The sequence below is a fragment of the Diorhabda carinulata genome, chromosome 3, assembly GCF_026250575.1.
Source record: "Diorhabda carinulata isolate Delta chromosome 3, icDioCari1.1, whole genome shotgun sequence".
NCBI lineage: Eukaryota > Metazoa > Arthropoda > Insecta > Coleoptera > Chrysomelidae > Diorhabda > Diorhabda carinulata.
In genome coordinates, this window is record NC_079462.1 from 30276807 (window position 1) to 30291978 (window position 15172).

The 15172-nt window shown below is 32.7% G+C and overlaps 1 protein-coding gene across 2 annotated transcripts in view; it reads right to left on the bottom strand.

The window, feature by feature from the left end:
- The window catches only part of LOC130891734 (myelin transcription factor 1), a 51159-nt gene that overhangs the window by 13582 nt on the left and 22405 nt on the right, over positions 1-15172 (bottom strand). Inside the window, exons 3-13 of one of the 2 annotated variants that reach the window (XM_057796642.1) lie at positions 13183-13255; positions 11646-11686; positions 8652-8852; positions 6488-6770; positions 6239-6400; positions 5477-5713; positions 4499-4708; positions 4024-4204; positions 2613-2764; positions 2397-2533; positions 735-972 (exon numbers count right to left, since the gene is read on the bottom strand). In XM_057796642.1, the coding sequence (XP_057652625.1) occupies positions 735-972; positions 2397-2533; positions 2613-2764; positions 4024-4204; positions 4499-4708; positions 5477-5713; positions 6239-6400; positions 6488-6770; positions 8652-8852; positions 11646-11686; positions 13183-13255 (1915 nt within the window). The remainder of the gene's footprint in view (positions 1-734; positions 973-2396; positions 2534-2612; positions 2765-4023; positions 4205-4498; positions 4709-5476; positions 5714-6238; positions 6401-6487; positions 6771-8651; positions 8853-11645; positions 11687-13182; positions 13256-15172) is intronic. The other variant, XM_057796643.1, reaches the window with a different exon arrangement.

A 15172-nucleotide genomic window follows, 5' to 3' on the forward strand; every position in this document is an offset into this window, starting at 1 on the left:
AATGTATATAGAACGTCATTTACTCATAGGTATTATCGTAACGGAACCAAAACTACATATTCAAAAAAAATACAGGGGTATTTTTAAAAGTTGTTTCAATAAAAAAAAAATGGTATAGATATTATATATAGTATTAGGTATCAATAAAAACTTTTTTGAATAAGATTAAACAAATTGAAAAATAATGAATTTAAAATGAAGTTAATTTTATAAAATAAAAGTAGATACAGTAAAATTCAAAATTTCAGTACGCATGCCATTTTTTTTATGTAAATTAAAAAATAATTAGTAATAATTTGATTATTTTATAGATAAACAAATTTAAAAATACATATCAATAATCTAATCGAATTCCTTATATCTGAAGAGCTCTTAGTGGTGTCCAGATGGCACTACTATATCGTCAAAATAATCAAAACTAACAATAAAATATTTAAAATAAAATAATTGGATCATTTATTATTCATTACATAATTTATTCAGTATTTATTATTATAAAGTCAAAAAACATAAACTTTAAGTATAGATATTTCGAAAACGAAGTGATATCAAAATATTTTATTCTTAATTTTTGCTCAAATTTGGGTCATGCTAGAAAACTCGAATCGTGGTGCCACAAAAATCGTTCTAGTGCCATAAATTAAATGTTTTTATAAAGACTTTATCGGAAGAAAAGAAAACTTTAAAATTATGAAGAATTTGTATTTTATAAATTCTAATGAATAGAATATTACCTGTCTTTATTCGGAGATTTATCATGTTGAGATAACGAGTGTTGGGGTGGAGGCATAGAGTAACAAGTGCTTGGTGAGTATCCTCCAGGAGGTACGGGATAACCAGTTGTAACGGGGCCTGGATATCCTCCTGCACATGAATAACCACTTGGAGGGTAAGGTGAGTAGGGATTCGTCGCATAGTCACTAGCAACTGTTGTCATCCCGTAACCAGGGTGTGGACTCATTGGACCATAACCTAAAAATTTAAGAAATCAAATATTACAGATATTGTTTCGTTCTTGAAAGTGAATTGGGTCATTTTGAATATAAAAAATAAATGTGGCGTATTTCATTTAAGTTTAACCTGTCTTGAAAAAAAAAGTACTCAAAGTACTATTAGAAAACTTATAAAATACATAAATTATATTGGATTTTATTTTCATCACCATCATCCACGGAAAAAAACGTGGTTAATTTTAATCTTAGAAATACGGAAATTTTAAAACTAATCTAACCTAACCTAATCATCCGTATCCAATTGTCACGGATATTAGTCACTCGTGTAACGTTGTGCAATATCAGCAAGCTTAGAATAAGAGTCGGAGAATAAATTACGAGATATACATAGCACAATTCATTATTACTAAGGTTATTCTTACAATCAAATTATTTGTTAATCATGTATAATTCGTTCTAAATTAATGAAAAAAATTTATTGGGATTAGAAATGGCATATATCTCGGATTTCAACTGTAGGTGGAAGGTATTTATCCTTGGACAGTGTTCATTCGTAGACAGTATTCATCCGTGAGTTAAAGCTTATTATTGTAACATTCACGGCTGAAATTATAGACACGGATAAAGCTTCATTTGGCTCATTTCTTTAAAAATGTCCGTATCTCTATGGTTGAAATTGTAGTAACGGATTTTTCCGTTGAGGGTACCGTTTTATTTTCTGATACAGTTTGGTAGCCTAGAGGAACTTTCTTGATCTCTGCAACGCAGTGGAGTGTTTCCTTAAGGATAGGTTTAATATTAAATTGCTGAGAGGTCAGTGAGAATGTGCTTGACGGATACGACTTTCAGAAGACATCAAATAACCGTCAGTAAGTTTGGTATAATTACTCCTGCTCAGAAAATCTAGTTGAAGCAGAAGGTGAGAATTAGATAGATGGATCTTGTACAGTGATTTCATATTGTTGCTCCATAGATTGCGTCAAGAATCCTTGATGCTGAATTAGAATTTCTGAGTGCCGTTAGAGGTTATGTGTCATGTATGTCTTGGACTAAAGAGTGATCGGTGAAAATCCTTCTAATTGACTGTATGTAAGAAAGAGACTCATTACACATTGCGACATATTTGTGGGGGATGACAGATACATTTGAAAGCATGAAGAATGCTGTATAGTTCGGCGAAATCAACTTACAAGTTCATAGTTTGAGGCAACCGACATCGCAGTCAGTTTTTAAGAAAGCATTTTCTGCACAGGATTATAAAATATAAATTATTCTTGCTGAATTGAAGGTTATGTTTCATATCTAGTCTTTCAATACCATCGGAAATTTGATTATTTGGAATTGATTCATTTGTTTCTTATTACTAAATCCAAAATAAAATTTAAAAAATAAAAAAAAGATCAAGGAATATAGATCACTAAGATATTGTGATAAATTATGTACCTGCTGGATCCCTGTAAGCATCCATGTAATGACTTCCTCCACTATCAGGAGTGGATTCTCGACTGTATCCTGCGCCAGGAACTAATACTGGACCTCCTCCAGGTGTGGAAGGAAAAGTGCCTACCGGCCGGACTCCACTACAACAATAATAAAGTCTTCAGATCCCAATTTTATATACAATGCGAAATTTTTAACTTTGTTCAATCCAATACCTACCTATGAGACAATCTACTGATACTAAGATCTAATGTTTGACCTTGCGGACTTGGAACTTGTGGACTTGCAGAAAGATGAGGGCTGGCCGCAGCTTGAGGACTTCCTCCAACCCTTTGTCCCGCCCCTCCGTAATGGGGCGAGCTATAGGCTACCTGTAAATAAACATTGTTCGATTTCATATCAAATAACTATATCAAAAGGTTATTAACGATCAGATTAAGAGATGATTAACTCGCTTCAATAAACTTGTCAATATCCGAACTACTTAATCCGATTTTACCCGAATGCGCATTAATTAGTCGCTTAGAGATCATTTATTACTAGGAACATAGAAGCACTGCAAAAGTTATTTACTTAAAATCTGCATTGCATAAGCAAGTATTATATATATGCGTAGTTCGGTCCCCGAGTTCTTGGACTCATAGTGCATTCGCAAAAATCTTAATGCACGAGTCAGTGACAAGTCTCAACAAGCTTTACACGAAGTTTCAACTTTGATCTTCGATTTTATTATAATAGAGTTCGAACGACAACTCAGTCAAATTGTTTTGAAAAATGTCTCAAATTGAGTATCGCGCTGTTAAAAAATTTTTTAATGAAAAGGACTAACACCAACACAAATCAAAAACAAAATGGAGGATATTTACGGTGACTTGTGTCCATCATTTTCCACCATTAAAAATTGCTGAGTTATGATGTTTTGACCAGTGCTAAAAAACAAAGGAAATTGCAACACAGACGACCGCCATTTCAAAAACACGAATTCTAAGGATCCTACATGATACCGACATCCAAAAGAGATTTCATGGAAAGGAGAGCCCATGCCAAAAAAAGCAAAAGTCACGAAAATACTTTGGGACTGGGTATCATTTTGATTAATTAAAAGGAATAAATACAACCATAAACGCGGCATATCACTCTGACTTACTAAAGCAGCCAATGTGTGTGCTTGCTTCATGTCCAGTCCAAACTACTTCTCTTTATATAGCCCTGATCTGGCCCCGTCCGACTATTTTTTCTTCGCAAAGCTGAAGGCCAAGTTAAGGGGTAAAAGATTAAAACCCGCCGATTAAATTAAACAGGCGGCGTCCGAATATTCAGTCAGACTTTATGAAAAGTGTGTGGGGAAATTTTTTTTTTTATTTATGACTTTTCTTTCTATGTTAGGCTAAGAACTTATGGACCGCACCAAATAATATAGAAAAAATTTATTTTAAAAATCAAACTTTATTTTAATTTCCATTATTTCTGAATGTATCAAAACTAGAATTGTGATATAAAGGTCAAATCAGAAGTGGGATCAACATCACTGAACAATCAAATATCGACCTAATTAATGTCATTAGGGTTCACTGAAATGTTGAATATCCTCATGAAAACAGTTTATCTCTGTTTATGTAGTTAAAGTTACCTGCGGACTGGTAGTGGTGACACTGGACGTCGACAAATCGATAACGGTGCCCCCTGGGGACGTGTGTGGACCCTTCATTTGAGCAGCGTGAGCCGTTGTCACACATTTCACAGATAAGTTAATTGCTGAAAAGCCAACTGGAAGGGGAGCTCCGCTCGAGGCATCGTACTGATACATTGGTCTGGAAAATTAAAATTAAACGAAATTGTGTAATCTAGAAAATGGAACTTTTTTAAATGTGTAGATTTTAATAAAAAAATTACTACTTTTGTTTTTTCTAGTATACCTAGATAAATATTCAGTGTTTAGACAATCAATTCTAGAGAGTGAAATAAGTTCTTATAAATCATAGCAGGAATTGGAAAACTAATAAATTATTTCACGAACTTCCATACAATAATATATCTCGTCGTATTTTGACAGAAAATTCAGTAATTGAAAATCTTCAACAATAAATTTCAACAATAATTCTTACCTTGGATATAAAGGTCCAGTTTGTTCAGGTTCTTCAGTTTTCATCATACTTTGAGCATTAGCGACGGCTATTTGATGCTGTTGTGCGGCAGCAGCTTCTTGTTGATACCTTTGTTCTTGTTGTTCGTCTATATATTCGTACATACCCTGTGGTGGAACCCTTGGTGGACCCAAAGATTGTTGTAGTGAAACGCATTGGCTAGAATCATACCTATTTTAATAAAAAAATATCAATTATACATAATTTCAAATATATCGATTACTTTTTCCAAGCACTGAACTATAATAAATTTTATTTTCTGTAGATCTTTACAAATGTTGCTATCCTGCTATAAGGACTTAAGTTAATTTCTGATTCTTGACTAATAAGAAGGGCACTATTCATATGATATCCTACCTTTAAACGCGATTGTGATCATTGTGATATACGAGGACTATTCAGAAAGCGAGGAAATTTTCGTTAAAAGGACTTTTAAACAAAATATTATTTGCATTTGAAAAAATTATTGAGGCATTTATTATAACGATTTACAATAAGCTAATACGACTAATAAGTAGAAAAAATGTTATTAGAATGTGAGGAGAGGATTTGGAATTAAAAAAGTATAAATATTAATAAATTTCTTCTAAGCTTAACTAAAAGTAGGGGTTCTGTGGAAATGGTTTAATAGAAAGCCCTGAGAAATAGTAAAAGGAAATTCTAGGAGAAAATTGATAAGCACAAATAATTAAGAAGATAGAGTAGAATACGAAAAAATAAGAAATACCTCCAACAAAGTGATAAGAAATGAGGGGATGGAGGGCAGAATAAAAAAAACCAGAAAATGGAAAACCAAAAACCTTTTTCAAAAAAATAAATGGAGAAAACAAAACAAGGAGAGATATAAAGAATAAAAGTGATACAATACAAACAAATTTGTTAATTATCAGGTTTCTTATTGCTTATCTAATGTTAATATTTGTTAATTGATTACGTTACCTTTCAAAGCTAGTGGTACCAGGATCGTAAGGTCTATGACCGGCAGAGTTTATCAATCCTGATTCATAGGATCTATTGGTTAGTTCATTGGAATAAGTTACAATTGGTCTGGCTATAGCACTGCTTCCTACGGGTTCATTCATTTCAGTGTAGGAACGTTCCCTATGATAAATTTCTTCTGATATAGGTGACTGATGGTATGGAGATCTATGAGGCATCTGGTGTTCCATATTATATCTAAGATTGAGTAATAATTTAATACGATAATATAGCATGATACTAATTTTGTAGATTTTCAAATGACCGGCTTCAATAAGAACAAATTGTGTATTTCATTAATGACAATATTTCTGAGATGTAAGTGTCTTGAAGTAGAAGTACCTAGGGTAACCTTGGAGTTGAAGTATAACAAACAAATTCGAATTTAAGATCTAGTACCACGATCAAAAAATGGCAGCTATCATGAGGATATCAGCGCTGATCACTTGGAATTGTGATGAATGAATAAATCGATTCCTTCCATATTCGTCGGAGTGAAAGTATTTTCATTTCAGACAGTCATAAAGCTGAAATGCAACTGTAGTTAAGTGAGAAGGGGATTGGATACGATGCTGTACATCTAACAGTTTCAAAATAACATTTACTGGACTTTAAAGAAGCTAAAATTGAGATCTAATCTATCAAATATGCATAAACAAATAAGGGAATTAAAAATTTGAGCACGTATATCTAAATATTCGTTAAAAAATCAAAATTTCGTACCCTGGTTGTTGAGGATTATGATGAGGACCCATGTGAGGAGCACCGTGATGAATCTGATGAGGATTTCTATTGTTCATAGTATCCATACTAGACATAGAAGAAGAATTTGAATCTTGATTGATATATGGTTCATACCCTGATCTTATTCCTGAAGGAGGTGATCTGGAAGTAGAAAAATTTAATGATTTATTAATAAGGTAAGTAGTCGTACTATGTCAAATGTAAATTGAAGTATTTATTTTCACGTACCTACAAGAGCTTGGAATTTCAGTTTTTGGTACTAGAAGTTCTGCTTGTCCGCTTACACTACAACAGCTACTGGTAGTAACTTCTGTTTTCGGTATTTTCATAGGATCGGGCTTGACTAGATTTGGTTTGGAGTAATATTGGTCGTATGGTGTCTTGATTTCTTCCGCTGTAGTAGTCGAAGGAGGATGATTCCCGTAATTCACTAAATAGTTAGGTTTAACGTCTTCCGAAGTAGGTGTCCTTTTCCCTTCGAAGTTAGGAGGAAATTCAGTTTGACAGCCACCTTAAATATTACATATTTGGATATCAAAAATCTCCTATTTCAATTTTATAATATATATTTGGCATCTTTATATTCTATAGTTTTTGAAAATGTCGTATAATATGACAATATAGGAAATAAAGTGGATTTTGAGTGAAAACGCTTATGAAAATTATCAACCCAAATAAGAAAATATCTCTAATGAAAATGAAAATGATGGTTTTGTGGAGATGGAAGCTCAAAACGAAACTTACTTAGTATTTTTGAAGAATATTCTTAAAAAATTTGATATTTTTGCGAATTACTATAACATTATTCGTCCTGGTTTACACATTTTTACAATAAAAAACTTAAAAAATAGTTTGCTACTTTTTTACATGAGGTTGGGTTGACTTGGGAGTCCTTATGCTCTTATGTTGTCTCATGATTACTCACTTAGACCCATGTTACAAGGTTTGAAAAGTCTTCCACATCATAAAGTTCTACTAAAACCTTTCAGTAACATACTATTTCTATTCAGGGTAGAGCTATACACGAGGTATGATCCAAAAATCTGACTTAATTGAAAATTGTATTAAAAACAAAGTACTACTTTTGGGCAATAATGTCCTTATCCCTACGTTAAATCTCTTCCCAATATCATAAATGGTATGAAAACGTTTCCGTTTTAGAACATTTTTCATTTTTAAGAAGTCTTTTTGCAGCCAAAGCTCTTTCTGGCACACTGCGTTGTCAGGATGATGAAGAAAGCTGCTATCCCACTTTCCAGGTCACAATTCAGATATCCGTTCGAATACCAACGAAGGAAATTGGGCCAACTGAGATACATCTTGCACCTTCTAGAAAGAGCCTATCTCATATATCATACTTGAACCACAACGATATATTTTTCACATATATTCAACTTATTTTAAAATATATTAGTGATTATAATGTTGGATTGAATTGGCAATATAACAAGTTCTCAATAAATTACAAGAAGGAATCTCACGTTCAAGAAAGTGAGTACTGAGGAAATTACTATCGTCGTCAGCTGCAAAATTTACCAGGCTGTGCAATAGATTTTGTCATTAGTAGAGAAAAACTACATTTTATAGTTTCTGAGAGATTTTCTTATTCAATATAGAATATGTAAGACAGTCGAAACGCCTCTGAAATCATCTTTTCCAGCTCAGCCAAATATTATACGAAGCGGGTATCGCAAATGGGGTGGTTGATCTAATCATTACAATAATGCTCTCCGTCTATTATTTCCCCGGTGTGGAGGTAATTTTTCTTGTTTTTTCAGAAAATTGATGGTACCAACCGACTCCTGGTCTTTAACTCGCTTTGAAACCGATTTCACCATTCCTCAACTTCTTGTTCTTGTTCTTCGGTTCGCCTCATATCGGTATACCCAAAACTCATCTATGCTTACAAAACAAGCCAAAAATCCATTTTATCATTTCGAAATCTTGTTGATCTGGTGTGTTAACAGACAGATCTCTCTTCAACCTAAGACTTCAGCCAAAATATTGCTCGCATCAACTAAAGAGACCCTAAGGGCTTCTATTTAACCTTTTTCGTTTATTCGATGATCTATAGCATCATGATATAAAGTATTTTTTGCTATGTTTTCTGGTTTTCATGCACTTTTTGGATATCCTTAACCTCTATGTAGCACCTCAGCTTTCTATTGTTCGAATTTACCAACCTTTCGCTAATTTGTATTGATGCTGATTTTTCCAAAACTAGAAATTTCATTGCTACACGACACTCAAGTTTTCTAAGTATGACGCGTCGACTTTGAACACCCCAGAATATATTAATGAATTGACCGATGTACATGAAGCTTCACTTTCCCATAATATCAAAAAAATATTGTTTATTCTAAGCAATACGTCAATATATTTTTTGTCTTACCGCTAAATTGTGGTGAGGCAATTGGACTTTTAATTTTCTGCATATTCGTTTGGTACTTTTGCTCCCTAGCAGCTTGCTTATTAGCCGCAGCTGTTGGACAACCCGATAGACTTCTATGAGTATTTCTATTCGAACTAACGTGACCTCTACCGTTGCATCCAGGTGTTGGACATTTGAGAATGGTCTCGTGCATAGCCAGGACTGCAGTACAACAGAATCATTTTATATTAGTCAGGCTTTTATTTTGAATCACCGTTATGTGTCCGGTGATTGAAAATATGAAGCTTGACTACATAGATTGACCAAAATTAATACTTTTTTTAAATATTTTCTCATTTATTATTCGTTAGGCCAAAAAAATATTGTGAGATGACTTTTGTAACTCTATTTTGGTCAATCATGATCAATTGAGTATAATAATAGTGTGGAAAGATCAAAATCAGCACAGACATTAGGGGTAGAGAGATTAAATAAAATAAAAATAAAATATATTGTCCTTTTCCACACAGAGAAAATTATTATACTCAACATCAACTGATTCTGAAGCGTGCTATGGAAAAAGGGAGAAGGATGTCATTCAAAAAGAATGTTGAATATTGGTTGAAAATGCAGATGTGAAAAAGGATGGATGCAACTATGGATGAAACAAAAATATAAATGCTCTCTACCCCGCAAAAGCAAAACTAAAAACTAATAACTCTAGTAAGCTAGGGAGTTGAATGCGGATGATATTGTCCCTAAAAGCAGATTGACATGATTCAAGACAACATGCAATTCCTTGCAAGATCAAAATATTACATAGGCAAATATTGCATGTCGCTTGCCATTGCATTATGGTTGCCACTAATCAAAATTCCATAAGTAAAAGTATCTAACCTCAAACTTTATTCAATAACTGATGCTACCTTACTTGTGTAGTTTGATGAACAGTTTATCTGGAGAATTAAATGAGAAAACATAAAACAATGTAGTGAGAATGGATGAAGAAACTCCTGAGGAGAATATTATATAAGAAAAATATTGCATCTTGCATTGCATTGCACGTTTCTTGTATCATGTCAAGCGGCCTTAGGAAAAAATCTAGTTACTGTCCAAAAGCGAAGCAGCATCAGATATCATTATTGCCGGTTAATCACTGACCCTTTTTTTCTAATTCACTTCACTTTCATTTCATTCTATGAAATATTTTGACTTTGAAAAAATATCATGCAATTTCTTGCACGTTGTCTTGTACCATGTACCTTGTACCATGTCAAGCTGCCCTTAATACTAAAAACTTCTACGATATATATCTAAAAGTCACTTGAACGTATCCATTTGGAATAAAAATTGTTTCAAACGTTTCTCAACAGACTGCACATGATTTTAAATAATATGAAATGATGATTATTTTGTGAATTTGGGTTTTTAAAGATTGGCTAACCTATATAGTGGATTAGTACTTATTTGGGATATTCAGTAGTACTAAATGTATTCACTAAATAAAGCTTCCATATTTTCATTATGGTTTAGACTATGCATATATTATATATTTTCTGTACAATTAACAGAATGATTGGATGAGAGCCATTTTGTATATTTTGAAATGCTATTAAACTAGAGTAGCTGAAGCATACGCTTTGTCTATTATGTTCACACCAAATCACACACATTTTAAACAGGCGCTACGTAATTTGGTGAAGAAAGTTCTTTAATTTAAAATGACGGATAACGCTTGGTGATCAGACACGTGCTGTCCTCAATTACTGGACTGTAATAAAGTTAGGCAAAGTATTCTTTCTAAAATAGTAACAGGTGATGAAAATCCAAACCATTTTGTGGTATTCCTACTAGAGTCGTTTACCAACATCAACAACAACGAAACAATGAACTTCTGGGGAAGAGCACCAGGTAAAAACAGGATAAGAAATGACAAAATAAGAGAGGTAATAAGAGTCAGACACATATCAAAACTAAAAAACTAATCTGGTATGATAATGTACGAAGAAAATGGATCCTAAAGCGGACATCACAAGGGAAAAGAAGAAGAGGAAGACCACGAAGAATCTGGAGAGAAGGCATAGATAAGGAAATGCAGGAGAGAGAACTAATAAAAGACTTATGACAGGATGAAGACAGATGACGGTTAGAGATCAGAAGACGTCGTAGAATGTTGTAAACCGATATGTATATATACAATGGCGACAAAAGCGAAGGTGTATTAAGAAAGTTATATGAGGGAAATTAATTGAACAATTATAGTTACAGCAAACTGATACATCACAAAATTTTACCTTAAGTTCTAGAGACAGTTAATATCCGCAGGTTGATGTTGCATCACGGAAATTAATAGTAATACTTTGTATAATAGACAGTTGAATTTTCACGTGAAAATAATATAACAGTCCACTGCATACACCTCATTTGGCTACGTGTGATTTCTGGTTATTCTTTGATCTGAAGAAATATTTACGTGATCGATGCTTAACGACGGAAAGCGAGAGAAATGAAGCAATTCGTGAATTTTGAGAACATTCCAAAAGATGACTAGTGTCAAAATTTTGAGATATGCAGACTTATGAATGCTTTGATGAAAGTGGTGATTATTTTGATCATGTTGCTGTTACGTAAATTTCACGAACTCGTCCTTCTATATACTAATAGTATAATAATAATATAACCACAAAGAAACTACACTATCACGAAATATGATATAGTTTGTCTAAATCTAGGAATGTTGGGGATATTACTAAGTATACAATTTTAATGTTGATGCAGCGACTCATTTCCTGAATATCGACTAATTGAGTAAAAATTATTCTCTTAGTACTATAATAAAACGTCTATTAACATGCAGCTTCACTTTTTTCACAACGGATACTTTTGTACCATCATTAGCAATAATTGAATTTATGCTAATTTTTATTTATAACCTATTTGATAATAATAACTCTGTTCAAAGTTTCTAGAAGTACATTAATTATACCTTTCTTTTGTCACGATAATTTTACTTACTTTCTGGTGTAACTTTGTCCTTCCTTGGACATCCAGAAAGACTATATTCGAAAATGTAATGTTAATAAATAGCGGTCGTTATTATTTGCAGAGTTAATCCAGAATTATCGAAGCCAAAGTTATGAAGTCCAATTCTACTAGCCTATAGCTTTGTTAGTTAACAATGAGTGCGAGAATATTATTGAAGCTAATTCTATAATTGACAATTTTTGTAGAAAAAAATATTAATTCCTTTAAAGAAGCTCCCTTGGGTCAGTGGAGTAGTCATTCTCAATCTTATTAACAGTCTGCTATGGTTGTCTTTTGCATGTTCTCTATAGTCTTGAAATTTCGTCGTCCTAAGATACATTATAGTATCGAGAAAAAGAAAGAGCAAAAAAACCGAGTTGGGATACTTAGTCATTTGAAATCTTCTCAATAAGTTCATTCCAACGTTTCTTAAATTCTCCCTTCAGTTGTGAGGTTGATGGGCAACAATTTTGTATGAATTGTTGTAAACAAAATATTACCCCTTTCAAAGTATTTGCCTTGGACCAGTGGAATAGTCATTTTTAATCTTATTAACAGTCTGGTATTGCAGTCCGAATTTTTGATCATTGGAAATCTTCTTAGAAAGTTCAATCCACACATTTCTCAAATTTCAGTCGTGAGGTTTTCCAGCTTCACAAAAGAATTATGTACATGTTGTTCTAAAATGTTGTCATCTTCGAAGCCTCGAACATCTTAGAAATATAATAAAAATCTACTTTATGTATATCATCTGAAGATGAAATAATTTTGGATCGAAATCATTCTTTTATTTTTTAATCTATATCAGCAACGGGAACAATATTCGGTGGTAAATTTTGGTTGAGTCTGGTCTGAAGCAATTTTTTGTCGTGGAAAAATTCATACAGTCATAAATATCTTTTCGATTTAAAAATAAGAGAGAACCTACTTTTATCTTCATGTTATCAGTCCTGGTTTTTTTAATAAGTGTCAAAGGAATAGATGCTAGTTTTGTCCATGTAGATCGACTTTCCCCAACAAATATTGTCCTCAATACTCTATGTCGCTAAATGGGTTATTTTTTATTTTGCACCTCAAGCCTATTTTACTGATGATTGGAGGCAAATTGTCTTTACTACTACCGAACTCTAAGTCTTCGTCAAACTTTTGTGAACGTCATCGGTAAGCACTATTTACTTTTCTTGACGGTTTCCAGTTTTTTTGCCTTATTTGATAATACTTTGTGCCCCATTATGTCCTGGCATTCTGCATCCACGATTTTGTACCACTGTTTGTATCATGCGTGACCAACGCGTAATCAAAGCTCAAAGACAAAATGCAATAAGATACTGTCAGATTTGTGTCTCGATAGTACCTTCTGTCTCTGAGGAAGATAAGTTGACTATCGAAAGACGGATCGACTGCTTCGTTTATATTTTGAAAAAATTTTTTGATTGTAAAGCTCTATTACTTCGGATTGTAATTCTGGATTATCATATGTTTTAATCTATGAGGATTTTTTTTTAATTTCATTTGTGGTGTCACTTACCTCCTGTGATGTGAATACAATCCCGTGACGTGTCCTTGACCTGTACAACCCGGGGTGGGGCATTTGCTTCCCTCTGAAACAAGCGAGAAAATCGTTAAAAAGTTTGAACGTTAACGAAAACTTTTGCAAAATCGTTTAGTCCATGACTGAAAGAGATAAACGGAGAAAGAGAATCGGTAACCTATAGAAATAGAATGAGATATATAGCAGTTTTTCTGGGATCAACTTTACGAGGGGATTTCGAAAAATTTGTCGGATTGGATATATTGGATGAAAGTTATTTGCATTTCATTTTATTGATAGGTGCTTCAAGATTTTAAATGTTTCTTTTTATTGTGATGGAATGGAGACATCGATAGAAAAGGAGGTAATCGAGAAGAATTTATTTAAATAAATTTACGATGTTCAAATGTAATTTTTAAGCACAGAAATTGATACGTAGATAAGTACAAATCTATTCAAGACTTTGTTACTGTGTCCTGGATGGAGCTGGTACTCAACAACATCTTCCTTTTTACTTTACATACGCAGTTGTTTTATTAGGTTAGACAGCAAAGTGCCGTCAATCCCGGACAAAGTTCTCTTCCTTGATGAATTAGTGATATAAACGATTCATAAACAAAACCAACATTCTCCGTTTAAGTCTCACAAAAACACTAGATTTGTTTAATCTAAACCTTTTCGTGCCAGTTTAATATTTTAATAGTTTTTTAAAGTTTGGTACTCACTTTCAAATACACTGTGGTGTTACAATGAAGTACTAACATAAGTATCGATTACAACAAATGAATGTTTCTATAGCAATTATCTGAATAACAAAATTTCTGACTGTAACGAATGAAATATCAGTTATATGCTTGTCTAATGGTCTGATTAATTGACAATAAGAAACAATTGAAGATATATATTAACAATAACAGACATCAAAGAATAAATAAACAAAATAATATTTGAAAAATTGATGATTTTGTTGAATTGAAAGAAAAAATGGGTTGAGACAATTGTGATTTGATTGTTAATTATTAATCATCACTTTATTAATGTTAAATTATATGACTGATTTAGCATCTAAAATTTAAGTTTTGTTGAGGTAGAAAAGTTGTTCAATATTAACCCATGTAGTGGTGTTTCCAAAATAAATTTCGTTATGTTATTCTTCGGAAATTAGATGCTTTTCGTAAGCAGAATTTTCTTTATTCAAAAATAAGATAAGTTATTTATACCTTAGATACCATTTAGATAATTTTAGAAAATTTTCTGTCGTAACAAAGAAACAAGATATTGCCGTCTTTCTTCTCAAAATAGGCATTAATCATTGTTTGATGAAAATCTCTGTACTGTAAGTAAAACTTTTAGGTTATGAAACAGGAAAGTTTCTCTGATAACTAGATCTGGTATTCTTTGTTGTATTCACATTGACAATTCTGTGAGATTCCGCTGAAATATCGCTCAGCAAAGGTTGACTCAAAATTCTAGTTTCTGGATGAAAATTCGAGATCCAGATTATTTTGTTAGTTTATACTCTATTTACTTAGAATGCTCAAATTTTCTTATTCGAGTAACATCTTTATTTTGGAGGTTGGTTATCCTCATAGCTGTTTTAACTTTGATAGTTTGACCCTAAATTGATTGACGACTATTATCGCAGGTTCCTAAGCCAAGATATTTTTCTTCTCTGAAAAGATTTTTTTCCTACATTTTTTCCCTGAATTATGAGCGGTAGGATCATATATTTTGGACCTCTCAGGATGTGGTCGAGCACGAACTTCGATTTTTTCAATTTTAAAATCTAATATTACTAAAAATAAAATAGCAGTAGTGGAAAAAATGCGGTACAAAAATGTATTAGTGTCCTGGGGCCGCAAAGATGGAGCCTGTTCGTTTGAACTAATTCTTTCAAGTAAATTAGCAATAAACCTTCAATATATTTCATGTCATATCAATACATTATTGTTTTTCATACCCTAGAAACATTTATTTTTTTAAGTAG